Genomic DNA, 26,945 nt, shown 5'->3' with positions numbered 1-26,945 from the left:
TGCTTTTGCTCAGTACCGTAGTTGCTTTTGGACTGACACTCACGCGGACGTGGGGACCATGCTAAACTTGGAACATCGAGGAAACGTTCAAGCGTGTAGATTGAGAAGACCGCCAGGAGGGCAACGAAAGCCAGAGAAAATAGGACACGAGGACCCCGGACGACCTTGAAAGCTACTGCTGTGGGGATCAGATTGGATGGATTGTACCTAGAAGTGGGCTCACCGGAATACGTATTCATGCGTACGATGACGACTGGGAGGTCGTTTGATCTTGAGAGAAGAACTCATTCATTAAATATGTTTGCATTTTATTTTTATCTCATTATCCGAACAGGAAGACAAATTCAATTGCATGAGGGGCAGTATCGATTCTAACTTCGGAGTAATCGCGTCAGGTCGTGTCGGCTGTGAAGGAATAGTATTGAATACTGGGTGTGACTGGAACGAAGGAAAACTGAGAGTAACCTTTGCTTTGGTATACAATCATATTGCCGCTAGTAAAACCGTACCCTTCCCTCACAGGCAAAGCGCAATACCGGATGAGTCCCGGTCGAAGAGACAGTGAACGTCCTTGACTAGATACGACAGGGTGAGTGGTAAATAAGCCAAGCCCATATTCCAGTATTTCGACGTACCTTCCTCAGTGGGTTGCTGGTAACCATCCCTTTGCTTAAGCACTGCGCACTGCACGACGGTGCTAGTAGCAACAAGAACACAATATAGGGTAGCGATAAACTTGATGTTCAGTAACATGCTCACTGCCAGTTGCGCCGCAAGGGAACCCTGGGGATTCAAATAAGCATTCTTTGAATTTATAGTTCTTTCTCCGTGAGCTGTCAGGTGATGAACTGATTCGACAAGAATAGGACTGCCAAATTGGGTTGAAATTTTGAAACCCTTCTTCAAGAAAGGCGTGTCGATGAGCACCCGAAAATGGTTTTGCAAGTGGTAGCAGAGGAGGGGAGATAGAAACACGGGATTTTCTGTGCACCATGTACACGAGACGGTGTTTTGGTGTTTTGATGAAATCGAAAACCTCTGGACAGAGCCTGGATGCCCGTCCTCCAGGCGATAGGAGATGATTTCCAACGGCATGACTGTAGTTTTGGTCTTCAATTCCTCCGTGCGAGAGGGAATCGTGGAGTCTAATTCGACAATTGTTTCCAAGTCTAATGTAGAGACAGGAATGCTTATGGCAGCCGTACGATGCTCTGACCCGTTTCCGAGCTCTTCAATGTACTCTCAAAACGCCAAATCAGCTGTCGAAGAGTCCGGAAGAGCTCAAAAACCTACGATTCAGACATGATGTCCACGAACAAGCCATCAGCTTGTATGCTTCAGTTCCTCAAGAGAGCCTCCATTGCGCACTTTCATGGCATAGTTCGAGTATGGTATTGTCTCCGACTAGAATGTTCCTAGCGCTTCACGCAGTCGTCGCAATAGAAAACAGATATAAGTGGTAATCTGCCTCATTCTGAGCCACCGAAATGAGTACAAGAATCCTTTAATAGTCGAGTACGATTAAGTTTAACATTCAGCCTAGAGGAATGATATAATTATCAGTCAGTTGGCATAGGTAACGCTACCAAGAGATCACCTCGCTTCGCCTAACGGCTAGCCGTCTACGATGGTCTGTCCTTGGTTTGCGGGCCCTCGGAGACTAGCTGCGCTCGTTCTCGTTGATCCCAGTGCCCAATCGTCGGCGGAAATGGAGGTTATGAAGCTCAGGCTCGGGCTGTCAATGTACGCGGCCGTTAGAACAGTACTTGCTGCATATCATACTCCCAATGAACGGTTTTGACCTCGCAAGTAGGCAGTGAGTGTTTGAACTCTAGTCTGTTCTTGAGGGAACGTTACAACTGACAGTACGTAACAGACATCGAATACCTGTAAAACAGGCTCAAACAGACCTCACTACTTCAGTAGAGCCCATGGACACCCTACTCAAGCTGCCCAAATTGAATAAGGCGCAATTCATTTCGTCCTTCGTCACCACACAACAAGCCAACGCTACATCTTATGCAGAGGAGGGAAGAGTGGCCGCCCTTACCTGGCAGCTTGGCTCGGATACCAGCAAGTCTAACCGCTATCTAAAGAGCATTGCTAACCCTGGCTTCGCGACACCCGTCTTGAAACCACGCAAAAGACTCAGGACTGAAACCTCGATGAGGGAGCAGCCTCCCGCCACTCAATTCCACCCAGATCCGCCACATTCCAGGAAGACCTCACGAGTAGTTCACAACAAAAGGACGCAAAAGCGGCAGGTTGTGTCAGATGATGACGACCAATTAGCCAGTATGTCTGTTTCTGCTCATGTACAGCATGTCATCGTAAACTCGTTGGACAGGATTAGCAGAACGTCGAACACGCAAGCGAGCGAAACGGGAGATCGTTCGACCCAAGAGCCCCGATGCTCCCTCCGCACCCAACATCAACACCAAAAGATCTAAGTCGGACGCAAAAGGGAGAGGAAGGCGTGCCATTGATGGTGCCCCTGCTCTAGCTCTAATGCACGGTTTCTCAGCTTCAAACATTGGCAAGAATCGTTTGACGGTATCCGTACCATCTTCTTTCCTGAGCCATTCTCATAGGTTAAATAGTTAAAAATGAACGCCAATAATTTTGGAGTCTTCAACAAAGGGAAGGCCTCTTCGAAAATACATGTACAACAAAGCAAGACTGTTGTAAAAAGTGAGATCAATTTTGGTCAGTACTTTCGTACTCACGAGATTTTATAGACATCGGTCTAGCCTTCTCGGAAAAGCAATTCCTGAACAAAGGAAGCACGCCATCAGTAAAACCGAAACACTTTATGGTATCTGCCATGTCCAGCGGTACTGACCTAGTCACGGAATCCGCCAGCAACGCTCAACCTCGTTCTTCAAAGGGTCAGGTTGCCAACGATAGCCTTTTTGACAGGTCCTCGGATGATGATGAAGCTCCTCAAAATACTTCAAAGGCATATACCGAGCCAGCAGTTTCTGAGGTTTGGGATATAGAAATAGACGATTTTGAACTGCCTTCTGTCGTTTCAGAGTCTAAAAGCACACGGGAACAGAAGCTAGACACTTGCCAGGCAGCATGGAGCTGTCAGATACAACGCGATGACTTGGATCGCGGTAACGCAACCTCAAGTCCATCTCTTGTCAGGTCTAATGACGACATCAGGCGCCCCAGCTCCTCCATTGCTCCTTCCCAGTCTGCCTCTCAGTATCCTCCTCTCAGGAAAGCTCAGAGTCTCACTACGTCGAAGTACTTTCGAATTCCGTCTGCTTCCGGCGAAGGCTTGGTTCAAGAAGCACTGCGATTTCACCAGCTGTTCCCCGATCAGCCACCACCCTCAACCTATCCAATAGATCATAACAATCTTGGCAATTCTACTAGTCACGAGGAATTCGAGTGCCACTCCCCGATCAAGAGAACTAACGCTATACAAGATTCTCTCGTTCCCAATTCTGCCCAAAATGAAGTTGAATACGTCCCAATACCTCCTGTGGATGATCATCAGAATTTTTACCATCCCACCTCTGCTTTCCATTGCTCTGATACTGATCTCTCCTATCCGGGCTACTCAGTTCAAGAGTGTGCTTGGTCGCCTGGATCTACATGCAACAACAAAAAATTGATTGATGACGCTGTGCTTGTCGATATGAATTACAATGACATCAACTATCTGGATGCTACCAAAGGCCCTGGTGTGGGAACAGGCTTGAACGATCAACCTTTTGTCTATCATGATCACGGATACCCATTCCACGACGACTACCGCGGAGGAATCGAAATTGAAGCCCAACCCGAGATATGGGAAACGGAAAGCTGTCGCTGGGAAGGGGAAGACTATTTACGTTTAGGAGTGAAAGAATATGCGGGCAGTACCTTGGAGGAGGGCTGGTGTGGGGAAATTGAAGATGGTATCGACTATGAGTCAAGTGATGATGTCGAAACCGGCTCTAACCACCATGCAGGTTTTCTTGAGGGTAGAGAACTCCTACTTGGGTTGACCAAATCGTCGAAGTGGGCTGAAACGGGTTTACCTAGCATGGGCCTCGCGGCAGTAGAAGCGGATGTAGTGGCGAATATGAAGAGCCATTGGCGGCCTCAAAGGCTGTGATGTATATAATGACAAATGTGAACGATCAAACTCTACGTACCTTCTGAACTCAAGTACCTCGTCCAGGCCGCAAACTGACATGATTGGCGATGTAGGTCCAATCTAGGTCACGTAAACGGGTACCTACATGACATACTTCGGCATCCTATGGGGTCCACAGAAGAATTTAAGTTGCTAATACAGTAATGATATGTAATACATACAGGAATAAATGCCTGATAGCTCATCGTGAAACAGAATGAAGGTACATAGGCGATGACTTAGCAATGGCACTAAAGCCAAAATTTCCCCAATGTTGTGAAGCGATGCACGTGATACCGATATTGTTTGGACTTGATTCACACGACCCCTTTCTTCGTCAGTCCTCTTTTTTCACCACCTCACCACCACCATCTCCACCACAGTCATTGTGGCCATGGACTACAAGGAAAATATGGGATCGACGCCCTCACTTTTGGGATGCTACTTTGTTTCTTGCTACTCAGATCTTTCACTTACTTGATCCCATTTATCCAGATTAAGCCCGAACCGCAAGAGGCCACCTTCCCGCTGTCAGACTCATTCGGCCCCAACGCGTCGACATTAATTCCAAGAATCAAACAACAACCTTCTGAGGACACGATCAATTCGAGTGAGACGACGCGTCTCAACGCGTCTCTCGCTGGAAACCGCCCAGCAAGTCCAACGAACCAGCTGTGCTCATTCACAGTTCATCAGGACGCGAGTGAGATCTCTTACGACCCTGAGAAAGCTCTCAAGGAGGGCCTAGAGATGGTCTCTAGTGTGCAGAAGGCTATGAATGGCCTTCAAGTTGGTAGTAAGCTACGACGTCAAGTGTGGTCGAAAGAAATTGAAGGGTACGGACTGGATGTCGATATCGACGATGCGCTTCTCAATCTCTTTGACACATGTAGGCTCCAAAAGCAGGCTTTGCCAACAACTCTCATAGCCATTTGCGGCGGTACGGGTTCAAATAATTGAGTCTAGTCTCCTCACTAATACTCCCCATGATCAGCAACTGGTGCCGGCAAATCGTCCATACTCAATGCCATTTTAGAGGGTGCGTGTAAAAGATTCCGTTAAATGTCAAAATAAATCAACCATTCCACAGACAACATCGTCCCTACCAGTGGTATGAGAGGTGCGCCATTCTGTTATTCGTGGAAGCTCTTACAGCTCACTTGATGCAGCTTGCACGGCAGTGGTAACTGAGATCTCTTACCACGACAAACCCACTGTCGATGCAGACGTGTCGTTCTTGAGCGCCGATGAATGGAAACAAGAACTTTCCGTTCTACTGCACGATTTGGTTGACGAAGAAGGCAATCTCAAGCGTATCAACGATCTCAAGAGCGATGCTGGTGTGGCCTGGCATAAGGTGGTCTCTAACATTTCTATGGGATTGTACGGCTCTGATCAACCACAGGTCAACGCTGTATACCCGAATATTTCACAGGAAAGACTAGTAACGATGACGCCCGACCAAATCATTACTTTCGATCCTCGTGAGTGATCCGTCCTCGGACAGCTTATTTGGTGCTCATACACCGTGGAGGTGTCACGAGTGTTCTCGGGACCGTTAAACACATTGCAGCTCGCAACTCTAAGGCTTTCGCTAAAGAGATTGCAAAGTATATAGACTCTAAGGAAAAGAACCGCGGAAAAAAGGACAAGAAGAAAGATGGCACAGGAAAAACCACCGAAAAAAGTCTTATGGACAAAGTGAGGGAGGCGTCTGGCGCGGGCACCAGCAAGAAGAATGAGAAGAATGACCCCAACGCTCCTGCGTTTTGGCCTCTCATTCGACAAGTCAATGTTCGATGTCGTGCCAATTGCCTTTCCACAGGCGCTATCTTGGTGGATCTCCCTGGTAATTTATTCATTTTGCCCTCGTGATCGTTCAATTTTCATCATACCGACAGGTGTTGCTGACGCGAATGCCGCACGAAACAATATTGCGAAGGCATATATGAAGAAGTGCCAGTGCCTTTGGATTTTGGCACCCATAACCCGCGCCGTCGACGACAAAACTGCCAGAGGTATACATCATACATGCGACGATCATCCCTTACTAGGCTGATTCCCTCCAAGATCTCCTCGGGGATGCTTTCAAGATGCAGCTTATGAGTACGTCCCTTCCTCATTCAACTCTGAAACAGTTTGCTGACCTTGCATTTAGTGGGTGGGTAAACAAAACTTGTGCAAACTAACGCTGACGACAGGATTTCAAAAAATTCTATTACAGACGGCAAGTAAGTTGATATGGTAGTTCTCACAAGCTACTCTGTGACTGATTGGAGCATAATAGCTACGATGATCACGCGATAACATTTATCGGTGCGTTTCTCGTTATTGAGCACTTCCCAGATACTCACCCTTCCTTATAGCGAGTAAGACGGACGACATTTCATGTTCCGAAGTTATCAATGCCTTGAACTTGGAAGATGATCCCGAATTGGAAGTAATCGAGGAAGAAATTGATGCCAATAACGAGGACACCAAGGAGTTCAAGTGCAAGAAAATTGAATCAAAAGAGAAGTGCAAAGGTTTGCCTTTAGTTATGTTGTTCTGATTGCCGTTCTCAAATTTTCTCACATCCAGCTATCGAGGCTGAGCTCAAAAGCCTGAGGGAGAGGATAGCCCAATATCAGGAGGGGATAAAGGCCATCAAGAACGGAGAACCTTTCAAACCAGTTCTTGAATCGTCGTCCGCTGGAAAAGGAAAAGGCAAGAAACGGAAGAACAAACGGGCGGGTAAAGGAGGTTCACCTAAACGAAGGCGTGGAGACGACCCGGACTCTGACGAAGAGGAAGATGAGAGCGACGAAGAAATTGACGACGAGTTCAGCTCAGATGGCTCTGACGGTGAAGAGGGCGAGGATCTTAACAATGATTCGGACGCCGGCGATGAAAACTCGGAATCAGAACCGCAAGAAGAATATACGGAAGACATGCTTAAGGCCAAGATTCAAGAATACAGAGACGCTATCAAGGAGGCCCGTTCTCGCTTAACTGCAGCGCGTTCTGAGAAGAAGGAGGTCGAAGATCGCCTTGCAACGCTTGGTAGGGCACTTGCTAAGGTCCAGAAAGTTAGTTATCCTAGCAACTCCGAGTCAGATAAGCTCTGAGCAATTCATACTCTGCAGAGAAAGAACGCGCTCTGCTCCCTGAAAAGAAGCGAAGTACTGCGTTCCTATCTTGCCATCCTAAGTCGCTGCTGACTGTTATTAGTTCTCAAGAGATGTACTGAAGCAAGACTTCCGGACGGGTCTGAAGGAGCTTGATGGTGAGCTTTTTCTTCCTCCATCACCCTCATCTAATTGACCTTTTCGAAGACGCTGCCGCGGAAAAACGCGACCCCGACAACTTTGATCCAACCACGGACCTCAGGAGTATGTTATCTGCAAATTTCTATGCCCAACATCTCATTTGTTTGCAGATTACGACGCGATTGACCTTCCGGTTTTCACTTGTTCAAGTCGAGACTATGTTCGGCTCAATAGTAAGGGTTTGTACGCACATGCGCACTCCTTTACTCAAGCCAGTCCTACACAGATCAGGTGGAAGGTGATGGAGAGCCTTCCTGTTTCTCCAATACCGAAGACACAGGAATACCCGAACTTCAAAGATGGTGTCATACCCTTACCGTCTCCTCGCGCTCCCGTACGGCCAGGGTCTTCTTCAATCAACTGAAGACGTGAGTAGAACAGTCAGTTTACGGAAGTTTAGCGCCTGATAGAACCTCCTAGTTTCGCCAACTCAATCGGTAGTTATATTCGTGGTATCGGCGAAGTCACTGTTGCCGACCGAGGTCAGCCTCGCTGTTCTGTACAATATATCATCGCTGACAGGGTTAGTGTAGAAACACTTAGAAGACAGTGGGAGTCAAATTGGCCCGGATCGAAGGCACAGGATCCGGCAGCTATGTGGCAATCTACTCTGGATGATGATCCTTTCACCGTCAAACCTGAACGCCCCGAGCTTGATGTACTCCATGGGGTTGCCCCTCGTTTAGCTAAGGTAAGGCCTTCTTCTCTCTGGCAGGCAGTGATTTCATCTGTCGGCTTCTTGAAGGAATTTATTGCGGTCATTGACAATTGTGTCGATGAACTCCAAAATAAGTTCAAAGATGGTTTAGAAGACAAGTGTCACACTGGTGCTGAACAGGTAAAATCCTCTTTGTTCTCGTCCCATAACTTATACTCAGTTCATGAAAAGGCCGCCGCAGTCGCCGTCCCGACTGTTGACGAGTTCGCCGCATCAATGCACTGGGGCTCGTATCGCGCGACTCTTCGTCGCCATGGCTGCTTCCGGCGTGACCTGAATGTCGAACTGTTGGCACCTTTCACGAGGAAGATCGCGTCCGCCTGGGGTAAAATGTTTGAATCTGACCTTTTTGGTCCTTTTGAAGCTGCTGCAGTCAAGGCTATCAACAAGCTCCTCACTGATGTTGAGGACAGCGCTGCATTTGGTCTTAAAGATCGAGTTAAGACCCAGGGTGAATTGTGCTTACAGGTACGCATCTACTTTACTCATCGCTTGTGTTCTAATCGTCGCGGTGTTTGCTAGGACGCAAAGGTGGCTTTGACCAATAGCATCAACATCGTTAAAGAGACCATGAATACGGAACAGAAAGAGATTTCCAGGTTTGTGGTCATTTCTGGGTGCCATCGATCCAATCTCCTCATGAGTCAACGTCTTTAGATCCCTAGCGCCACATGTTCAAAACGAGCTACTAGATGGTTACATCGAGGCTATGGAGTTTAGAGGCACAGGGTCGGTTAAACGCCAGAAGGTGAGCTTATCTGGTTCCAAATGTGGGATATCTGACTGATCAATTTCTTCAGGACTTCTTCCATCGATATGTGGCGGAACGAAAGGACGGCATGTTCGACGATGGAGCTGAAGTTGTTATGGATCGTCTTGTGAAAGCAGCGGAGGCGGTCGGCAAAGCACTTGAGGAGTCCTTTGAGGAGCTCGCAGTGAAGGTAATCAGCCTGTACAGACATGCTCTGTGTGCTGGCTCACATAACTATGTATAGATTGAGGTTGCCTTATCGGTTCTCTGGGAAGGCGCCTTAAATCACGACCCTCAGCAAATAATGACTCGAGCAAGGATGGTCGAACTTACCTCGGAGATCATTAGGCAGATTGAGTTTTGGAATGAAGCAGAGAAAGAGAAAAATGTGGCACGTTGGGCCGACGATTCAGATACCGTCATGTCTGATTGATTCAAGGTCCACTATCTTTTCTTTTCTTTCGAGCAGTCTTCGGGCTCGCCTGATTAGATACTTTATTTTATGTTCCACCGAGTTTACGTTACTTTCCGTTCTTGTGTAGTGTACATCTTTTTAGTGTGTTTCGCTAGTCTTACGTTGTATGTTTTATGCATTACGTTTAGACGCGTCTTTTGTCCTAAACCACCAAAAATTGAATGGCCTCAGAAGCTTCCTCGTCTCAACCGATATTCGGCGTCAACGAACGGTGTCTGTGCTTCCATGGACCCCTCATTTACGAAGCAAAAATCCTGAAAAGTCAGGTTTTTGGGGAAACCTCACCAGCTCCCTTAGGAGGCGTTGGCCAACACTACTTCGTTCACTACAAGGGATGGAAACAAACGTACGGTTCTTGTTGGACGTGCCCCGACAATCACTACCTGACTCGTGTCATCTTAGATGGGACGAATGGGTGCCCCCGGACCGACTTCTCAAATTCGATGAGACCAATATTGCGAAACAGAAAGCGCTACAACAACAAGCCCATGCTGCCAACGCTGCTACTGCTGCTAAATCACATGGTAAAGGCAAGAACATGTTGACTTTATTGTCCGCTCCTCCCTCTAATTTGCACATAGCTGGAACCGGGACAGGTCGTGAACGAGAGAATGTCAGCAGCGTTGGAACAAGGGCCGGAACGCGTAAGGATACGGCTCGGGGGACAAAGAGGGCAAGAGAGGACGTGCGTGTGCTTACCATTATAACTCTGCGTGATCTCAGGGAACTTTTTGTAGGATGAAATCACTCGGAAGAACGAGATGAAACTAACAGTCCCGGAGGCCCTCAAGGTTTTCCTCGTCGACGACTGGGAGAGTGTCACGAAAAACAATCAAGTCTGAAGCTCGTCTATACTGGGCGTATGATGACTTACTAATGAGTCTCTACTTAGCTTCTCACTCTTCCCCGTTCTCCCACAGTCGAAGAACTACTCAAGCAATTCGAAGAACATGTCAAGTCCAGTAAACCTCCGAAGCAAGTACTTCCGTTTCGTGGGTTATTTCTTCGCTCTTACACCGCTGGAATACCCGTAGCCTCCGGGATCCCGACCTCTTAGCTAACACAGTGGTAGCTGGTCTGCAGATTTACTTTGATCGTTCTTGTGGCATGAGTCTGTTATACCGTTTCGAGCGACCACAGTATGCCTCTGTACGAAAACAGTATATCACAGGTCAGACCGTCAAATACGGTGAAGAAAAGGAAATGAGTGCGGTTTACGGAGCTGAGCACCTACTGAGGATGTTAGGTGCGATTTGTTTGACTCGAGTATCTTGCTCGTCAATCAATTTCAATACCTCTAGTTTCGTTACCTCAAATGATCGCGAACTCCGCAATGGATCTGGAATCTATAGGACTTGTACGAGACTACGTGAACGAATTGCTGAGGTGAATTTTGGTGTTATACTCCAGGGGAAAGTTCTGTTGACCTGAGACAGGTACATGGAGGTCGAAAAGGACCGGATATTTCAGAAGGAATACGAAACAGCCAGCACTCAGTACCAGAATCTTGCTAGGGCTTAACCTACAGTTTTCAGCCTTCTGCATGGTATCGTTGTACGACTAGTTTTTTGTATCATATCTGGATTCTGTTGGTAATGTACACTTGAAACGCCCTCGCACCAAGTCCTCTGAGCTAAATTTACAGTCGTGAAAACAGCAGGTAAGAGCAGTAAGAGAATGAGAAGAATTTTTTAGGTAGATAGGGATCTTCGCAATCATTTTCGATGTTCGATAAGAACCTGTCGGTAAGAAATGGGAGACGCTTTCTCAAACGCGATAAATTCTCCTGCCACGTCGATCCACTTCCTCTCCAGTATGTGCATCGACATATACACGTCTTCGAGATCGACCGAGAAAGCCCCAAGAGCTGTTAGACGACTTCACTCGAACATGACTATGTCGGTGTCTCCCAAAACCGAGGAAACGAAGTATTCTCTGACCTAGCGAGGGTCGATGATGATGACGCCCATGGCTGCTGCTTCTGTGGCGACGAGAGGTACCTCCATGGTGGTAATGATGTCCGCTGGAACTAGGAACGTACTGATCACAGATAAGACAACTTTCCACTAGAAAAAAGTGGAGAAAACGCTCTGCTCACTGTTGTTGGAACTACCTGATGGTGCCCATGAGAACTCCCCGAGTGAGTGGGAACATAAACGACGTCCTGCCCACCATAGGTCGTCGCGTGAGGAACGTGGTGACTGCGATGACTGGATGTATAGACTACTGGGGGCTGAGAATGAGAACGGGAATGAGAACGACTTGAGTACACAGTCCCGTGGTGAGAAGGATAGTACGACATGTTAGCGAACTAAGCTTTGCATATGTGCTGTCATCCGTTGGAGCGGCTTTATATATAAAAAACGAGGAAGTTAACATCCCCTCAACGTCACACTGGTCGATTCGATCTACTTAATGTCATGTATAATGGGCTAGCATGTTCATCTCCATTCGAGTCTTGTATGCGCTGTATACATACATATGCCCGGGTATGTAAGTAAACTAAGGAAATCGTTCCTCTATTCCATGCCATGAAAGTCTCCTTCGTCTAAATCTTTGGGCTGGGGCACAAGATGTTAATGACAGTAGTTTTAAATCACTTGAAAACTTACTTCTTTTGGCTCTTCATCTTCGCCATACTGCATCGTATAATCGATATGACTTATAACCGTCTCAAGGGAATCCGTCGATGTCAGGTCGAGTGGTAAAAACGATACCAATGGATGCTCTTCAATCTGTACACAATCAGGGGGGCAACCAGTCACGGCGAAGGAAAGTTGACCAACCAACTGCACGATAGCTTGATTCAGGGCATGAAAACGGGGATTCGGTATTTCGGACTCATCACCACGAGGAATGGCGATCAATAATGGATCAGGATCCAAGTACCTTACAAATAGAGATGAGTAGAAGGGCAGGAGTTTACCGATCGAAGAACATGCCTAGCTATGTTTTTCCGTCTCCGTAGGCCGTTTCGAGCACCTCCCGAGGGATCTTCCGGGTTTGACGTGACAAGGTCCATCTTTGACATCACATTTATCCAAGGTATCTCGAGGTTGACCATCGCGGACATCGCGGATAGTACACCGCTGGGAAGTCATCGTTAGAAGAATCGAGAGGAACTCGACAGTTCAACACACCCGAAAAACTTGTACTTGTCCTCCATAAACTGCGATTCTACAAGGTAGACCGCACACGTACGTATGCCTAACCGTTGCAGGTTCTGCACGAGCTTCGGTAGGAATGGATGGTGAGAGTAAAGTTCGATTTGTCCTAGAAAGTAACAGAGCATGAGGATAAATACAAAGGCACCGTTCGTAATTCCAAACCTGGACAGTCGATTATAAGATATTCATCTTCATAACCCCCCAGCTCTTCTTCTAACCAATCCATATTTTCCAGCAGATATCTGTTGCATGGCGATCAGCCAGGCCGTATAAAGGGACGACACATCGAGGTCTCACTCACTCACTCGAAGCAGTAGACCAGCCCACCGTTGGGACCGTAACCAAGCTCATTCATTGCATCATCAAGGTTAATGAGATCTTTGATATCTATTGCAGGCTCATACTCGAAACTTGCAGGATCGGCGGCAGGATCGAGGTTAACAAGATGTCCCGTCCGTTTCGACGCGTTCAGATGTGTTATGAAGGATCTTGAAAAGGTTGATTTTCCAGCACCTGCAGGACCGGTGACGAGGACCGCGTAGCGCATAATTATGCTCGTGGTGTATAACCGAGGGGAGAGAGAAACGTTGCTTACATAAGGAAGCGTTCCTCAGCATGTCGAGACCTCCCATCGACCCACCAAAGACGACTGCTGGTATCGTGGTCGACCCTCATACCCTAGACCGCGTTATTCCAGAATCTAAGCGTCCAGACGGATCGTACGTTTGGCATTCGCGTTATTCAACGTTTTAGTCTCTGCTCATAAATAGCAACTGAAACAGTGTTCGCAAACAGATTAAAATCCGACCAGGATTCACTCCCCAGGAGGATGTAAAGCGCTTTCGCGGTACCAAACAGACTCAGATGGATGTAAACGCACTTCCAAAGGGACACATAGTTGGCTGGGTACCTTCCCCGAATAAGGAAAGCGAAGCCAACAAACCCATGAGCAAAAGTGCGAAGAAGAATGCGAAAAGGAGGGAGAAGAAAGAAGAGAAGAGAAATGTTGCCATCAAGGATAACTGGGAGGATGATGACGATGACGATGAAACAGAGAAGAATAGGAAGAGCACCAGCGTTGCAGAGGCTTCTGAGCCCCTCCCACCTTCAGTCCCGACTCTGGATCCGGACGCACTGGCGACCGATTTGAAAGACCTCAAAGTGCAGTGATGCTAGACCGTGGGTGAATTGATCCATTCAATGGATGAGGGCCTGTAATCAAAATGCATGTATGATAGATTATGTGATGTGTCGATACATATTGTCGCATCTACGGTCGGGATTTTATACACTAATTAGCTTCCGGGGATCATTCCCCAACAAAGGGACAGGTCTAATGCTCAGGTCGCGCATTCCATCTTTTCCAAACCCTCCGCCGCAGGCTGCGAGACATCTTTAGGCGTTAATGGAGTGAGTGCAACAGGTGAAATCGGGGGAGGGGGTTTTGGTCGTAATTCGACAGCGATGAGGACCATGGAAGCGAAGGCAAACAATCCAACTATAGTCACACTGAGAAACGGTCCCCCAAAGGGGAAGTCAGACTGGCGGCACTCACCAACTGCACGTCTCATATTATCCCACTTCACGCTCTCCAGCTCTGTGCGGAGATCGCTTATATCGACAATTGATCTATTCAGCAGGTCCTGTGGTATCGTTTCGTCACTTCCCTGGTATATACCTCTTATTGGCAAAAACCCACCTCAACATATATGTCGCGTCGTTTGAATTTATCCTTGGTTTCATTCTTCGAACTGTCCAAGTCCATCTGTATCCTGGCAAAAAATGAATGTCAGTGCCGTTAACCGAACTCACAACGGGCAAAACCAACTCATGCTTAAGAGTGGCTACATCTTCCTTCATTTTCTGATCTAAACGTTCGAGGTCTCGCCGAAGTGCTGTCGTAGCTGCAGAGATCGCCGCGGTGTCGTTCTTCGTGGTAAGGGTCATTTCGGATCGAAGTTCAGAGAGAGCGGCTCGAAATAAATACGCTTGCTGGGGAAGGGGGAAAGCATTCAGCAAGGATAATATAAGACGACGAAGGCGACGTACATTGTCAAGATCTTTTGTTATTAGTCCATCCCGACGAATTCTCCCGACGCGATCTACGAGTAGTGCACGAGTTGCACGCATTAGAGTACTGGCGACTTCCGTCGGGAAGGTCCTCTCGAGGACGACGAAGAAAGAATGTGTATGAAAGGGGGGTTTAGTGTACGTGGGTGACGACTCGTTCGTTGGCCGTGCGATTGGTAGATAGCAGTTCGTAGCGTCTTCAGATATACTGCTGTCGTCGTTGGACGGTGGGGGAGTTGGTAGGTCATTGTGACGTTCTAGTTCCGAATTGTTCGCTGAATCTGGACCTGAAGTCCTGACGTTCGGTTCCAAAGGATGAACCAAATGTACGGAGTGGTGGGATGGAATTGGGTCGGTCATATTATGCGCATCGCGATGAGGCAGAGTAATTATCGACGTCGTGCTTGTATGAAGAACACGGCACGATCGCAGTAGTCGTCGAACCATGGGAGGACGGTTGGTGGTCAAGACTTAAAGCTTAAAAGAGTCGGCGCAGTGTCATGGCCAGCAATCAAGCAGCCAGGTCTGTGTAAGCTACATAATAACACAGCCCTTTCAGATATTTGCCCCGCCATTTTGGCCATTCTTGTGCGGAAGACTCGAAAAGGATCGGCAAAGATAGATAGATAGTAAATTGCACGGCGTGGTCCCTGAAATCGGAACTGCAAAGTGACATACACAGGACAAATTCAAACTGCCACCCTTGATAAATACACCAGCACACGAAAAATATGAGTTTCTTGGTTTGTTCGTGAGCCCTCAAGTACATCTCATACCCCGCATGAGCACCTAAAGACGACCCCTCGTTGCACTACTATCAACAAATCCTAGTTATGAATACAGCTGAGCTAGCAACAGACTTGGCGTATCTATACTGCACACCGCTTCCCTATGATCAAACGATGTATTCGGACGCGGATCAGCCATGCTTGAACATGCTTCTGTCATCGTGCACGACGGCTAGCTGATTTGGTACGTTTGATAGTATAGTTCTACAAATGTAAAAGCGCGATGTTGTGGCAAGTTTTACGATTGTCGCGGTTGAACAGAGCGGTTATCGGAATCCTCTTCGTAATGTACAGATTGTGACCCAATTATGTTTCCTCTGAATCGCTTCCTCATGTCGAGCTTGCAGTGATTATGGAATGAATAACGAGATGTATGAAAGAGGCGGGTACACACACCATTCCACGTTTGCATTCGAATGTCGCCTTCCGGAGAGACTGACACTCTTCTGGCAGTCCATCTGTATGGTCACGAAGGCATTCGGACGGGAGGAGTCCTTTCTTCATGACACAGTCCGAGTGCATCAAACAGTCCTTGAGAGCGGCCAGTAACCCCTGGCAGGACGAAGACATGAGAGGCGCTGGAAAGGTGAGTTGATGGCGTCAACGTCATTACCTGACGGCGAGACTGAGTACTGGTACTGAGTACCGAGTCATGAGTAATGCTCCCAAATGACCTTTAGACTACCACAAACCCTTCGGAATCTACTGCAAAATGGATCTTCCATAACCAAGGTGTCCTCAAGGGCAGTTATCTCCGTTACAGGCTCACACGCATCTGAATTCCTCAATGGAATGCTCGCTTCATCTATCCCGGATGCCCCAAAACGTCCTTTCTTTTCAGCGATTCTCAATCCTCAGGTGAGCTCAACCTCTTTCGCCCTTCTTTCGCCCATCAAACATTAAGGACAGGGTCGAGTCATGTACGACTTGTTAGTCTTTTCTAATCACGACCCAAATGGCCGCCCTGGCTATCTCCTAGAATATGATGCCCGTCCATCTGAGGCCGGACCCCTACACGACATACTCAAGCGTTTTGTTCTTCGCTCTAAAGTGAAAATACGCGACGTAACATCAGAATACGACGTCTGGGCCGCATGGAATTCACAAGAAGCGTCTGTAGCTACACCAAATGACTGGCGTTTCGCTCAGAGCGGGGCAATTGAACCTATTTACCCAGCTACGGAAGAGAATTGGCCATGGGGCCGCAAAGACCATGTTCTCGTTGACCGACGCGCTCCAGGGATGGGATCCAGATATCTAGTCCGAAAGGGCGATAAACGTACGCCATGAAGGGATTGCAGACCTCTTTTTCTAATCACACTTTCAGCATCCCATACATCGTCGTTTGAAGAAGTATCCTCGGAAATGTACACATTACATCGTATACTCCATGGAGTTCCGGAGGGTATCGATGATATTTCTCCCATGACCGCCTTTCCAATGGAATCCAATTTAGATATTATGGGTGGATGTAAGTCTGCTCCCCAATTGCACCCTTTTATCACATCTTTTCACCATATGAAAGTGGATTTTAGGAAAGGATGCTATGTTGGTCAAGAACTGACCGTTCGGACATATTACACTGGAGCAGTCCGAAAACGAATTCTCCCAGTAATGATCAAAAGGTTTGTCCCACTATTAATGTCGGAATCCGTATCTCATTTGAAGAGTAGTGGTGATGGAGAACTCATGACGACGAGATTTTCTTCCGGTTTGGACATCAAGCCAACAGTATTGTCTTCTTCCGCGGAGCGAGTTCCGCGCCCTCGAGGGATTGGAAAACTGTTGAGCTCGACACATGGGGTAGGTTTGGCGTTGATGCGATTAGAGCATCTAGCCGGCGTAGAGAAGAAGGAGCTCGACCTTCGCCTTCATTCTGATAGAAGTGATAGCTCCGAATCCTATCACGTAGAACATTGGTGGCCCGAGTGGTGGCCACGAAAAGAAACATAAGTCCAAGCCAGCCACCTACAATTACAGAATTCACCTGCCAATGGGACAAACGACCACTTGTGCTTTGACACTTTTTATCACGGCGGAAAATATCGCAGGTCACTAGATTTATCTACATGTTACATATATTTGGGAGCATTGGAAGCACTGGCATAATTTACAGAAAACGATCACTGGTACAAAAGTGTGTGTTTCTAGTTCTTCGGGGGGATTGCTTTGAATGATTATAAGTAAATATCCATCGCTTTGGATGCATCAGAGACCATGACGGTCAATCTAAATGCGTCGATTCTTTGACCTCTGATCATGAAACACCCATCACAATCGTTCTGAATTTCAAGAATCTATTATTCCGCCATGTAAACAGTATCGACCGACAGTATGGACGGTCTTGGTTCGTAAAGGCAGGAGGATGTCTCTGCGGGATTTTACATATCCCGTTGAACGGTGAATTTCAATGTGGTTACGAGCTCGTATTCTCTACAAGCACAGTGGCGAAGCTGAAATCCCCATCATGAGTCACTGAACAATGCAACTTCAAAGAGCGTGCTGGTGTGATCGGTTCGGTTCGAGGGGTATAAATGAGGCAAGGTCTCGAACCATTTTTTGTCTTACTTCGGTACGTGAGTTCTTTCCAAGTAGGTTTGAAATCAGGATACAGTGCTTTGTAGGAAGCTTCCTTGACTGCCCAGCTATAATGAAACCCAATAAATTATCAATTGATGTACGAAAATATTTGCAACGTACCGCACCGACAGAAAACGGGCATTTTCAATACTATCGAACGCCTGCGAGCGCGAAAGCTGAAGTTGCCAATCTGACATCTCCTTCCTACTAAGAATACGGGAGGCCAGCCGGTCGGATCCTCTACGTTTCATAAGCTGGAGGATTCGGGATACCATAACAAAGTCACAACCGAGTCCTAGGATGCCCATGGCGAGAACACGCGCTGGCTATCGTCATGGAGGGTTTGGCTGAAAGACCGCGCCTGATTACGCGATCAACGAACCTCCTCTTCCCTCGCGCCTCAAAATGAAACTGAAAACGGACTACATCTCAGCTTCTACGAACCGGTTTCCCACCGTTGCTGATATCTCATCCGAAAACACAGTATTCTTTGGGTCATCTAGCCTCGTATGCGTGTGGGAAGCTGTCAGTACCAGTCGATTCTATCTCGATTACAACCTAAACTGAACAAGTAATCGTTCAGACCGACGAAGGTGGTATCACTCAAGCTCTGCCGGGACACGAAGGAAACATAACATGTATTCGAACGCGAAGCTCGACAAGCTTCGTTAGTGCTGACGACCGGGGAGTGGTGCATAACTGGTCGAAAGATTCAGAAAACTCGGCTCAGGCATGAAAAATCTATGTGTATCATTAAAATCTAGAATGCTCATACCTTACCCCAGTGGAACTCTACCAAACTCCAGGCTCACGAGAAATCCATTTGTTCCCTAAGCCTCCTGGATGGTTGTTTAGTGACAGGCTCCTCAGACAGCCTTGTAAAAATTTGGAAACTCCCTCCTCGACTAGGCACGTCGGATGATTTCCTTCCTATGACAAGGATGTCTTTGTGACGAGATGATTGATGGCATTGATATATTTCTTCCTCAAAGGCGAGCTAGAAGAAACTCAAGTAATCTCATTGTCTGGCAAATATCCCCTGTCTGTGTCACTCGCATTATTACCTCAATCTCAAAGTTGGTTCAAACACACATCTCGCTTTCTATGGTTCTGATTTTATCGGTAGATCTTGTACTGGCGATAGGACTGACGGATAGAAATATACAGATATGGACACGCTCCGATGGGAATGTGAGCATTTCTCTTTGGATCGCCTTCTGTTTTTAACGCAGCCCGATATCGCAGTTTGTACGAGCAGTCGTATTAACAGGGCATGATGACTGGGTCAAATCTCTAGCATTTACACAGTCTGCGTCAGGACGTAATTTAGTCTTAGCTTCTGCTTCGCAAGACGCTTCTATCAGACTGTGGAATTTTGAAAATTATCAAAAAGAAACGCGTTTTGACCCTCCGGGATCTCTCAGCGATGCACTCCTGGACGCATTCGAAGAATCTCTCGGAGATTTTACCGATGGAGAAGGTGGACGACAAGTATCTCTTAAGCGCCATTTCTTGTCAGTCAAGAGCTCCCAAGGAAGGTAAAAGCTCTATAGAACGCTGAATCCTAACCCCAGTCTATTCACAATATTTTCCTAGCTCCGTTTACTCCATTACATTCGACGCCCTTCTAATAGGCCACGAAGCCGGAGTCACCTCTGTATCGTGGCAACCTACTAACGACCAGACTTCTGCCCCGACTTTACTTTCAACCTCAACCGACTCGTCCTTGATTCTGTGGGCTCCCTCAGCTATCATTACAAAGTCTGGGGATGCGTCAACCTCTTTGTGGATCAACCGACAAAGATTCGGCGATGTTGGGGGGCAACGGCTAGGTGGATTTGTCGGGGGTATCTGGAAGAAGAATGGAGAGCAGGTTATGGCTTGGGGTTGGTCCGGAGGCTGGCGACGATGGAGACTCACGACGGGAGCCGATGACATCTGGGAAGAGATGGGGGCAATTGGGGGGCATAATGGTCCTGTAACGGATCTGGATTGGAGTCCGAATGGTGCTTATCTGATATCAGCAGGGTAAGTTCAGCACGGAGAAGGAATCCTTACTCCCTCCCCACTTATTGACGAAATCGACAGGCTAGATCAGACAACTCGCATTCATGGACCCGTTCTACATTTCCCACAGAAACCATCATGGTACGAATTATCTCGACCTCAAGTGCATGGGTATGATTGCCTGGGCGTCGCGTTTTTGGACGACTTGAAATTCGCAAGTATTTCGGATGAAAAGGTTACTCGCATCTTCGAAGCTCCTCAGCGATTCGTCACTTTACTCGAAACCCTTAAAGTATCTACGTTCGAAGAAAAAGCAGTGCGTCTTCTCCGCCATTGGGAGAATTAACCTCACTTAACAATTCCAGAGCGATCGACCAGTAGGCGCAAGTGTTCCACCTCTCGGCTTATCAAATAAGGCCGCTGAAGGTACGTGAATGTACCCTTCAAAAGAAGGAGGACTGATATCGATATCCAGTTGCTCCTGCCTCGGAAAATGTCACTTCAAGGAGACCATTTGAAGGGGAGTTAGCTTCAATAACACTCTGGCCGGAAGTAGAGAAGATCTTTGGCCATGGACATGAGGTGAATTTGTTTTAATGTAACATATGTATGTGATTCTCGACTAACCGTAAGGGTCGAAGTCTAGCACCATAGCTCTATCGAACTCGAAGAAATATCTTGCCACTGCCTGTAGGGCAACATCCCCAGAGCATGCTGTCATACGGCTAAATGATACTTCGACTTGGCACGCTGCTGGAGAACCCTTGTCAGGGCATTCTTTGACGGTGACACGAATAGCCTTTAGTCCTAATGACCAGTTTGTTCTGTCTGTATCAAGAGATCGATCGTGGAGATTGTTCAGACAAGATTCCGAGAAAGGTATGGTCTGAATCTTTGAAGGAAACACCTTTTCTGACATTTCCCAATAGGATATATTCCCTTCCGTACTGAATCAAAGGCGCACGGGCGTATTATATGGGACTGTGCGTGGTCTCGTGAAGGTGATATCTTCGCTACAGCATCTCGAGACAAAACGGTCAGCTCATATTCAAGCCATACGTTATTCGCGTCTCAACTTCATCGCCATGGTAGGTCAAAATCTGGGGTGAAACTGCGCCCGAAAAATGGACTGTCCTGGCGATGATCAAATGTACGGAAGCAGCAACGGCAGCCGACTTCACTTCCAGAGACGCGAACGGAAGGTATGACTTAATGATTCTTGCCTGTGCGATCTGGCTAACTTCTCAAAAGACGTTTTATTGCTATCGGACTCGAAACAGGAGAGATTATGATCCTTTCGAGCACAGATAGCTCAAAATGGAACCCTGAGAACACATCGTGAGTCCATAGGGTGTTCTCTTCTAGCACAGAGCAACCAACGACCGGTTCTAACACTGTTCGACAGCGAAATTCACATTGCCCAAATAACAAGACTCAAGTGGCGTTCTCATCAAAACTCACAAATAGCAAGTTGCAGTGAAGATGGTACATTGAGAATATCGACAATTCAATAACTATATTAGACAGACAATCCAGATGAAGGCCAAAAGATACAGTGACTCAGTTGAAACACTAGGGGACTATTTAGTAACGAAACAAACGGCGGAAGGTTTGTGGTAAGGGTATAAACATAGTGCAGTTATGATAGAAATAGACCGACGGCAGGGCTGGACCTTAGAGGTCGTGCGATAGGGATACAGAGGAAACATAGCAGAACATTGTGTTTATCTTTAGAGAAGGTCTCGTAAGCTCATGGGAACTTCAGGCTGTTGAAGTTTATGAGTGCAAGGACATGGAGGCTAGACAAAAAGTTACTCACGCATTTGATTCTAGAGCCAAAACAAAATCACTGTCAGTAAAAGGGTCTGAGGAAGAGCCATCAATACTTCACTTATAGAAACACTCTATGGAGCGTAGCATTTCGACGTCACCGCCTGTCGCAGTCACAAAATTAATGACTACTCCCGCTCGCGTATAATTGTTTGGCGCAATAGCAGGAGCAACGCTGAAGGCACCTTGAGCTCAAATGCAGAACAGAGATTCGAGAAGCTTTACCGATGGGCGTATTCTTCGACGGCCTTGGGCAGATCTAGAAGAACTGCAAGTCTAGGGAGAATGAGAATGACGAGAGATTACTAACCATAATTCACCACGAGGGGGATGTGAGAAATTTCTTTGATTTGAACATCATAAACAACTAGGACTTTGGTCGTTGGAGGTCTCATTATCAAGGAACTTGAGCCCCTATACTTGTTCAGCGCTGCCAGCTTCGTTGCAGCACTCATATCGCCATGCTAAGTTTCCTCCATCAGTCCACTGCCCCAAGGTGAACCCAAGGAAACTTACAAGGGGAACCGCCTCCAACCCTCTGCTCGCTAGCTTGTAAACCACGGTGTCCAAGGCAGTCATTCCTCCGACATGAACGATAGCTTGTGGAACGTCGAGATCATCAAACAGGTCGGCTAGAGCATCAAGTTTCCATTCCCGTGCTTGGACACTCTCGGCACTCGTAGCGCCCCTGCCCGATCCGATGATGCCTAATCCGCCTCCAGGCGGTGCAACAGGGTCAGGACGAGAGCCACCTGTGAAGGCAAGATATAGATAGTATTGCCTTAAACCACGAGAACCTTGTGTCGTCTCTACTTGGGTGATATTTCCGTCCCGCCGAACTAGAACACGAACAGGTTCTCGTAACTGGATCGCGGTTGCTAAATTGAGTACATCTTGCGGTACGGTGTTGGAAAAAAGGGCCGTTTGACGTTCCACTGCCTGGGGGCCAGTAGTGCTAGACTCGGAGCTTACAGTCGAGAATCTTCGTCCGGAGTTGAAAGGGGATTGAAAACCGTTATTAGAAGTATCATTGCTAGATGTCTGGGGGGTTGTACCAGAGTTGGGTGCGGCAGGACTGATGCCAGCACTTAATGGACGAGACCTGGGCGAAGGCAATAGCTTCACAATGTTGAATACGAACTCATGTAGATTGCGTGCGATGAGCTGATCCACTTCGTCCAAGACTAAGAAACGGACCTCCGAGCCAGGCAAAGCGCCAGGTGACGTGAACAACGCGTGAAGCTTCTGCGGAGTGCCGCAAAGGATGTGAGGCATGTTTTGTTGGAGCAGACGCAATTCTTGTGCTAGATCGCTGGGCGCTAAGGTAGTACCTACGCCCAATGCAGACCTAACTCCGATAGGACCTCCAAGATCGCGAATCATCCGTTGGGCTTGTGTGGCTTGGTCGACAGTGGTTGATATCATTATCACAAACGGCCCACGGTTGGTGGGTTGCGAAGCGATACTTGTCAACGCGATTTGAATGGCAGGGATCACATAGGCAGCGATACGTTCCTGAGTAGGTGGCGCTTGTGCAATGATATCGGCGCCACGGAGAAGGAACGGAAGGGCGCGTTGTTGAATTTTGTTCGGCGGTCCGACACTGGATCAATCGTACTGGTTAATCATGGCTGAAGCCAAGGAGCTAAGACGCACCCGAATTTGTTTAAAGATCGTAGAAGGTCGGGGGATAAATTCAAATGCTCCCATTTCGAGATGAGAGGGCCGGAATCACGGTTGCCCCCAGTCCATGAGTCGCCTTGAAGATCAACGACCTTGGAATGGAATCGGTCAAACACATCACAGGGACGGAAAAAGTAAGATCTTACTCCAGCAGAGTCTCGTCTGAGCAAACCAGTGACAGAACGCCTCTTGTCGCGAAGCGGATCTTGTCGTCCCACATTAGTGTCAGCAGGGCGAACGGGAAGCTCAAGGGTCCCAGTCGACCATGTTCGCATTGGCTGATTTGGAACACGAGGAGAGGGCCTGCCGTCTGTACGGCCAGGTATTCCATGCCCCAACAGCGCTGGATTGGAAACAATGGTTGAATTAAGATCCAACTGGGTACCAACCGCCCCTTGGTTAGGAATAGTCGATGCATTCTGGATATGCTGGGTTTGAAGAGCAAGTAGCTGTCCGACGGATGACGTGAGCGTGTTCAGACGCTGAGATATTGTTGAAATATCGTCGAGGGGTGCTAATTGATTGGGAGCGATGTTCCCCACGGAACCGCGAGCGCCGTTGACAGCAGCGCCGAAATTAGACGGACCAGTCGCAAATGGATCTTTGAATTCGGGCTGAGTGCTGGTCTGACTTTGCAAAGTACGGTTTATCATGAGGTTGATCTTGCTGTGTATATCTCCCAGATCATTTTGAATCTGCCTAGTAGTGAACTCACAGCGAACCAGGCGATCGAGAATGTCTTTGAAAAGATTGGATGCTTTGAGTTGCTCTTCGAAGCTTTGAATAGGGAAGGAGTCAACGCTGGGTGCAAACTGGCTGCTGGAGTCTAATGACGATACGGGTGAGGAAGATGTAAATCCCCCGGCGGGAATGTACGGTGAACCATTATTATTGATAGGGACTGGAGGTGTTCCTCGACCTTGCTGGACTGAAAAGAAGGATGAAATGGACCCCAGATGAGCCAAATTTGCAACGGTTGGACCTGGCGTGTGCTGAACATCCTCTCCCTCCGGCAGCGACTCTAAACTTCCAAACATGCTAGACTCCCTTAGGATCCGAGATTCGATGACTGGATAAGGTTTACTTCCTTCGACCTGTCGTATTGTCGGGGATTGGCGCGACACGTCATTATTAGTGGTAGTTCTGGCTTCGTTGGTGTGCTCAGACTGAACAGGGAAAGAAGGTGGGCTTGGAGATGATCTGACTGAACGGTAATCCGAGGGTGAGAGAGAAACGGTAGAAGATGAGTTGAGATCTTGTTCATAGGGTCGGAGGGAACGATGGGCGATGCCTGAACCGTTTCCGCCCTCATCATCACCGGTACGAGCGCCTGGAAAGAAAGGCATTGAAGCCGGATTGAGGGCGACACTCCTCGCCATGCTGTAGTAGAACAGATGACAAGTGTTTAGGACAGCACGAAGCCTGAAAAGGCTGTAGAAACAGAGGATTTAGCCTAGTCGAGTCTGTAGGGATATGCGACGGGAAGTAGAGCAAATCTGACCTGTATCTCAGTCGTCGCGGATGAGTAACTAGGTATCTCCCATACAGTCGTATAGCAGTCAGTGATTGATGGTGGGCGTCTTACTCCAGGTGGTACTCTACCACTAGCACCCCCTCATTGGCATTCCCAACCAATTGCCTTATTCAGCCACGGTCACTCAGCCGATCAGTTGCGGCCTGCTCAGTGTCCAAAATCGTATGCTTATGTATTATTCGTACAAGATTCAGAGAAAACAAAAAGCTATGAGACACTAGCCAGTCGTCAGTTGCTCTTAGCTGGAATGCGTTCTGAACGTGATAGAGCTTTGCCACGAGTATTCGATGACGGGAAAGATTCCTCTGGCTCATCGACGAGAACGGTAGGTTCATAGCGGACGAATCTCGATATCGAATCGAAATCAGCGAGTAGTAGAACAACGTACGGTTTGGTCATACCTTCTTGCATCCGCTTTGATCCTCTCTGCCTTCTCGAGGTCCCACGAGTCGAGACTGGCTAAAATCCCGGGTCAGTGCTTGAATAATGCGCGCGTTGCAGATACATACATTGCACTGTCCTTTCGAACTCTGGAAGCTCAGTGGCATGTAGACAAACCTTCCAGGTAGCAGGTTAGCAATGACAGGAGTAGGGCCAGCGATGAACATACGATCAACCGACGATTCGCCTGTAGCATGTGTCCATGCAGTTTCAAAGCCTTCACCTTCGCCGACGGGCACCTAAACTCGACACATGCATACAACGTAGGTTCCTGTGGCTTTGCCGTCCAAGCTCCAGTTTGACGTATAACCACGCGATGAATCTTGCCGCAAGACGAGAAAAGCTCCTCCAACTGCTTTTCAGTGACTTTATTGTCCAGCTAGAAAGCGTAGCGATCAGCGTGTTTACAAGGTTGTTCAAACCAATACCGACATTCCCCACAAAGACGAAAGGTAACGACTTCACTTCATCTCTCTTGACCGCCAGTTTGTGTGATTGTTTGATGGCTCGATCCTTTTCCGAAGTCAACCTGGATTTAGTCCTTCGAGAAGGGTTGTCGTCAACGTGTTCCGGAGAGTGGCTCTAAGAAACGGATTAGCCCGAGCTACAAGAGGAGTGTCAATGTATGCGAGACTGACTGGTGCCTGTTGTTGCGTTGTTTGAGAGGATAAACCACTTGAAGGCTTCATATGAAGATCGGAGAGAAGTGTTAGTGTTGGTGGTAAAGGAAGAGAAACGAGAGTGGCTTTTATATCGCGGCCACCGGTCTAAGCGGCCTGCAACGACAAAGAAGCCACACAATCATGAATATTGTTCCTCCACATTGGGAAATCGCGTGGCTTGCGATGGACTCAGGAATAATAATAAAAACAAAAACCTGCACGCACTTATTCAACAAAGAGGCTAAACAATCAATTGTTCTTTCCTGATATACATTGATTGTCTAGGCGTCCAAGCGGAGAAGACCTTTCTTTGTGCTTTGAACCGGTCATGGACCAACTGTGGTTGATGCGCGATTCCCACGCGGATAACTATTCATGCCACGCTCTCAACAAGCCCAGTTGTACCGCGGTATTCTGCGAGAATTCAGAAGAGCTGTGAGTGTTCCTCTCTATTTACATCGAGGGCAAAGCTTTACCTTTACGCATAGGCGACTCAGCCTGGACAAATCAACCGTCGTTTGATTTCCAAGTTCCGTGCATTGGCTGCACAGTCCCAGTCCGACAGCGCGATACAAGACCTTCAAAATTCCGTCCTCTTTTTAAAATCACAAAGGGAATATACTGTACGGCCTTGACTTGACTATTCACAGCTTGACGATAAATATTCATTGGCAGACTTTACTCGAACGTTACAATCCCTTGATAGATTTGACGGCTGAAGAACGGATTGAAGCTACCGCACGACGTGTCGGTCTCAATATGCCCAAGACACCTGCGACGGACGATCGATGAACATTGA

At 47.7% G+C, this 26,945-nt stretch overlaps 14 protein-coding genes across 16 annotated transcripts; 7 read left to right on the top strand and 7 right to left on the bottom strand.

Moving 5' to 3' along the window:
• Nucleotides 1-309: 309 nt before the first annotated feature.
• Nucleotides 310-1,882, bottom strand: E1B28_004431 (uncharacterized protein). Of its 2 annotated transcripts, none has more exons than XM_043148907.1 (5): nucleotides 1,598-1,882; nucleotides 1,294-1,539; nucleotides 636-1,241; nucleotides 466-575; nucleotides 310-405 (listed from the first exon to the last, which is right to left on the bottom strand). In XM_043148907.1, the coding sequence occupies exons 2-4, from the start codon at nucleotides 1,322-1,324 to the stop codon at nucleotides 517-519; spliced, it is 696 nt and encodes a 231-aa protein (XP_043013509.1). In that variant the 5' UTR covers nucleotides 1,325-1,539; nucleotides 1,598-1,882; the 3' UTR covers nucleotides 310-405; nucleotides 466-516. The 2 variants fall into 2 exon arrangements, with proteins under 2 accessions (XP_043013509.1, XP_043013510.1); XM_043148908.1 differs by having other exon boundaries at nucleotides 636-1,239; nucleotides 1,598-1,721.
• On the top strand, nucleotides 1,742-4,111 carry E1B28_004430 (uncharacterized protein; the record flags this gene model as incomplete). Of its 2 annotated transcripts, none has more annotated exons than XM_043148905.1 (5): nucleotides 1,742-1,816; nucleotides 1,877-2,295; nucleotides 2,348-2,553; nucleotides 2,601-2,691; nucleotides 2,739-4,111. In XM_043148905.1, exons 1-5 carry the CDS (start codon nucleotides 1,788-1,790, stop codon nucleotides 4,109-4,111), a joined length of 2,118 nt encoding a protein of 705 aa, XP_043013507.1. In that variant the 5' UTR covers nucleotides 1,742-1,787. The 2 variants fall into 2 exon arrangements, with proteins under 2 accessions (XP_043013507.1, XP_043013508.1); XM_043148906.1 differs by having other exon boundaries at nucleotides 1,742-1,865; nucleotides 1,927-2,295.
• Nucleotides 4,112-4,526: 415 nt separating this feature from the next.
• Nucleotides 4,527-9,342, top strand: E1B28_004429 (uncharacterized protein; the record flags this gene model as incomplete). The annotated part of the gene is made up of 27 exons (XM_043148904.1): nucleotides 4,527-4,580; nucleotides 4,628-4,968; nucleotides 5,026-5,072; nucleotides 5,127-5,171; nucleotides 5,223-5,252; nucleotides 5,302-5,489; nucleotides 5,538-5,616; nucleotides 5,667-5,981; nucleotides 6,034-6,150; nucleotides 6,203-6,289; nucleotides 6,357-6,363; nucleotides 6,420-6,448; nucleotides 6,499-6,657; nucleotides 6,713-7,200; nucleotides 7,258-7,293; nucleotides 7,343-7,397; nucleotides 7,447-7,503; nucleotides 7,551-7,613; nucleotides 7,667-7,808; nucleotides 7,861-7,922; nucleotides 7,974-8,131; nucleotides 8,186-8,278; nucleotides 8,330-8,626; nucleotides 8,681-8,757; nucleotides 8,816-8,906; nucleotides 8,959-9,099; nucleotides 9,154-9,342. 27 exons carry the CDS (start codon nucleotides 4,527-4,529, stop codon nucleotides 9,340-9,342), a joined length of 3,447 nt encoding a protein of 1,148 aa, XP_043013506.1.
• A 203-nt stretch (nucleotides 9,343-9,545) lies between these two features.
• E1B28_004428 (uncharacterized protein) lies at nucleotides 9,546-10,905 on the top strand (the record flags this gene model as incomplete). Its single annotated transcript, XM_043148903.1, has 8 exons — nucleotides 9,546-9,730; nucleotides 9,787-9,914; nucleotides 9,966-10,069; nucleotides 10,122-10,220; nucleotides 10,277-10,359; nucleotides 10,419-10,630; nucleotides 10,686-10,770; nucleotides 10,821-10,905. 8 exons carry the CDS (start codon nucleotides 9,546-9,548, stop codon nucleotides 10,903-10,905), a joined length of 981 nt encoding a protein of 326 aa, XP_043013505.1.
• A 907-nt stretch (nucleotides 10,906-11,812) lies between these two features.
• Nucleotides 11,813-13,137, bottom strand: E1B28_004427 (uncharacterized protein). Its single transcript, XM_043148902.1, has 7 exons — nucleotides 12,857-13,137; nucleotides 12,714-12,793; nucleotides 12,525-12,657; nucleotides 12,327-12,473; nucleotides 12,171-12,273; nucleotides 11,997-12,119; nucleotides 11,813-11,945 (listed from the first exon to the last, which is right to left on the bottom strand). Exons 1-7 carry the CDS (start codon nucleotides 13,096-13,098, stop codon nucleotides 11,904-11,906), a joined length of 870 nt encoding a protein of 289 aa, XP_043013504.1. The 5' UTR covers nucleotides 13,099-13,137; the 3' UTR covers nucleotides 11,813-11,903.
• On the top strand, nucleotides 12,882-13,721 carry E1B28_004426 (uncharacterized protein; the record flags this gene model as incomplete). Its single annotated transcript, XM_043148901.1, has 2 exons — nucleotides 12,882-13,270; nucleotides 13,334-13,721. Exons 1-2 carry the CDS (start codon nucleotides 13,167-13,169, stop codon nucleotides 13,719-13,721), a joined length of 492 nt encoding a protein of 163 aa, XP_043013503.1. The 5' UTR covers nucleotides 12,882-13,166.
• On the bottom strand, nucleotides 13,042-15,138 carry E1B28_004425 (uncharacterized protein). The gene is made up of 6 exons (XM_043148900.1): nucleotides 14,601-15,138; nucleotides 14,380-14,543; nucleotides 14,251-14,323; nucleotides 14,107-14,194; nucleotides 13,147-14,049; nucleotides 13,042-13,064 (listed from the first exon to the last, which is right to left on the bottom strand). The coding sequence occupies exons 1-5, from the start codon at nucleotides 15,066-15,068 to the stop codon at nucleotides 13,892-13,894; spliced, it is 951 nt and encodes a 316-aa protein (XP_043013502.1). The 5' UTR covers nucleotides 15,069-15,138; the 3' UTR covers nucleotides 13,042-13,064; nucleotides 13,147-13,891.
• Nucleotides 15,139-15,404: 266 nt separating this feature from the next.
• Nucleotides 15,405-16,006, bottom strand: E1B28_004424 (uncharacterized protein). The gene is made up of 2 exons (XM_043148899.1): nucleotides 15,806-16,006; nucleotides 15,405-15,749 (listed from the first exon to the last, which is right to left on the bottom strand). Exons 1-2 carry the CDS (start codon nucleotides 15,977-15,979, stop codon nucleotides 15,648-15,650), a joined length of 276 nt encoding a protein of 91 aa, XP_043013501.1. The 5' UTR covers nucleotides 15,980-16,006; the 3' UTR covers nucleotides 15,405-15,647.
• A 59-nt stretch (nucleotides 16,007-16,065) lies between these two features.
• E1B28_004423 (uncharacterized protein) lies at nucleotides 16,066-17,627 on the top strand. Its single transcript, XM_043148898.1, has 5 exons — nucleotides 16,066-16,267; nucleotides 16,319-16,688; nucleotides 16,737-16,880; nucleotides 16,935-17,034; nucleotides 17,083-17,627. Exons 1-5 carry the CDS (start codon nucleotides 16,079-16,081, stop codon nucleotides 17,360-17,362), a joined length of 1,083 nt encoding a protein of 360 aa, XP_043013500.1. The 5' UTR covers nucleotides 16,066-16,078; the 3' UTR covers nucleotides 17,363-17,627.
• Nucleotides 17,628-17,666: 39 nt separating this feature from the next.
• On the bottom strand, nucleotides 17,667-18,348 carry E1B28_004422 (uncharacterized protein). Its single transcript, XM_043148897.1, has 2 exons — nucleotides 18,110-18,348; nucleotides 17,667-18,054 (listed from the first exon to the last, which is right to left on the bottom strand). Exons 1-2 carry the CDS (start codon nucleotides 18,295-18,297, stop codon nucleotides 17,826-17,828), a joined length of 417 nt encoding a protein of 138 aa, XP_043013499.1. The 5' UTR covers nucleotides 18,298-18,348; the 3' UTR covers nucleotides 17,667-17,825.
• Nucleotides 18,349-19,093: 745 nt separating this feature from the next.
• E1B28_004421 (uncharacterized protein) lies at nucleotides 19,094-21,510 on the top strand (the record flags this gene model as incomplete). The annotated part of the gene is made up of 11 exons (XM_043148896.1): nucleotides 19,094-19,180; nucleotides 19,235-19,527; nucleotides 19,586-20,017; nucleotides 20,078-20,312; nucleotides 20,362-20,422; nucleotides 20,472-20,578; nucleotides 20,638-20,875; nucleotides 20,926-21,032; nucleotides 21,089-21,198; nucleotides 21,248-21,334; nucleotides 21,402-21,510. 11 exons carry the CDS (start codon nucleotides 19,094-19,096, stop codon nucleotides 21,508-21,510), a joined length of 1,866 nt encoding a protein of 621 aa, XP_043013498.1.
• Nucleotides 21,511-21,860: 350 nt separating this feature from the next.
• Nucleotides 21,861-25,089, bottom strand: E1B28_004420 (uncharacterized protein). The gene is made up of 7 exons (XM_043148895.1): nucleotides 25,011-25,089; nucleotides 23,656-24,962; nucleotides 23,483-23,601; nucleotides 22,343-23,429; nucleotides 22,137-22,290; nucleotides 22,052-22,085; nucleotides 21,861-22,001 (listed from the first exon to the last, which is right to left on the bottom strand). The coding sequence occupies exons 2-7, from the start codon at nucleotides 24,886-24,888 to the stop codon at nucleotides 21,884-21,886; spliced, it is 2,745 nt and encodes a 914-aa protein (XP_043013497.1). The 5' UTR covers nucleotides 24,889-24,962; nucleotides 25,011-25,089; the 3' UTR covers nucleotides 21,861-21,883.
• Nucleotides 25,090-25,271: 182 nt separating this feature from the next.
• E1B28_004419 (uncharacterized protein) lies at nucleotides 25,272-26,173 on the bottom strand (the record flags this gene model as incomplete). The annotated part of the gene is made up of 6 exons (XM_043148894.1): nucleotides 25,272-25,389; nucleotides 25,445-25,502; nucleotides 25,553-25,601; nucleotides 25,654-25,863; nucleotides 25,917-26,066; nucleotides 26,123-26,173. 6 exons carry the CDS (start codon nucleotides 26,171-26,173, stop codon nucleotides 25,272-25,274), a joined length of 636 nt encoding a protein of 211 aa, XP_043013496.1.
• A 348-nt stretch (nucleotides 26,174-26,521) lies between these two features.
• Nucleotides 26,522-26,938, top strand: E1B28_004418 (uncharacterized protein; the record flags this gene model as incomplete). Its single annotated transcript, XM_043148893.1, has 3 exons — nucleotides 26,522-26,581; nucleotides 26,635-26,769; nucleotides 26,822-26,938. 3 exons carry the CDS (start codon nucleotides 26,522-26,524, stop codon nucleotides 26,936-26,938), a joined length of 312 nt encoding a protein of 103 aa, XP_043013495.1.
• Between the last annotated feature and the right edge of the window lie 7 nt (nucleotides 26,939-26,945).

The sequence above is a fragment of the Marasmius oreades genome, chromosome 2 (genome assembly GCF_018924745.1).
Source record: "Marasmius oreades isolate 03SP1 chromosome 2, whole genome shotgun sequence".
NCBI lineage: Eukaryota > Fungi > Basidiomycota > Agaricomycetes > Agaricales > Marasmiaceae > Marasmius > Marasmius oreades.
Note: the sequence above shows the minus strand (reverse complement) of the source record. Positions and strands in the feature narration are given on the sequence as shown.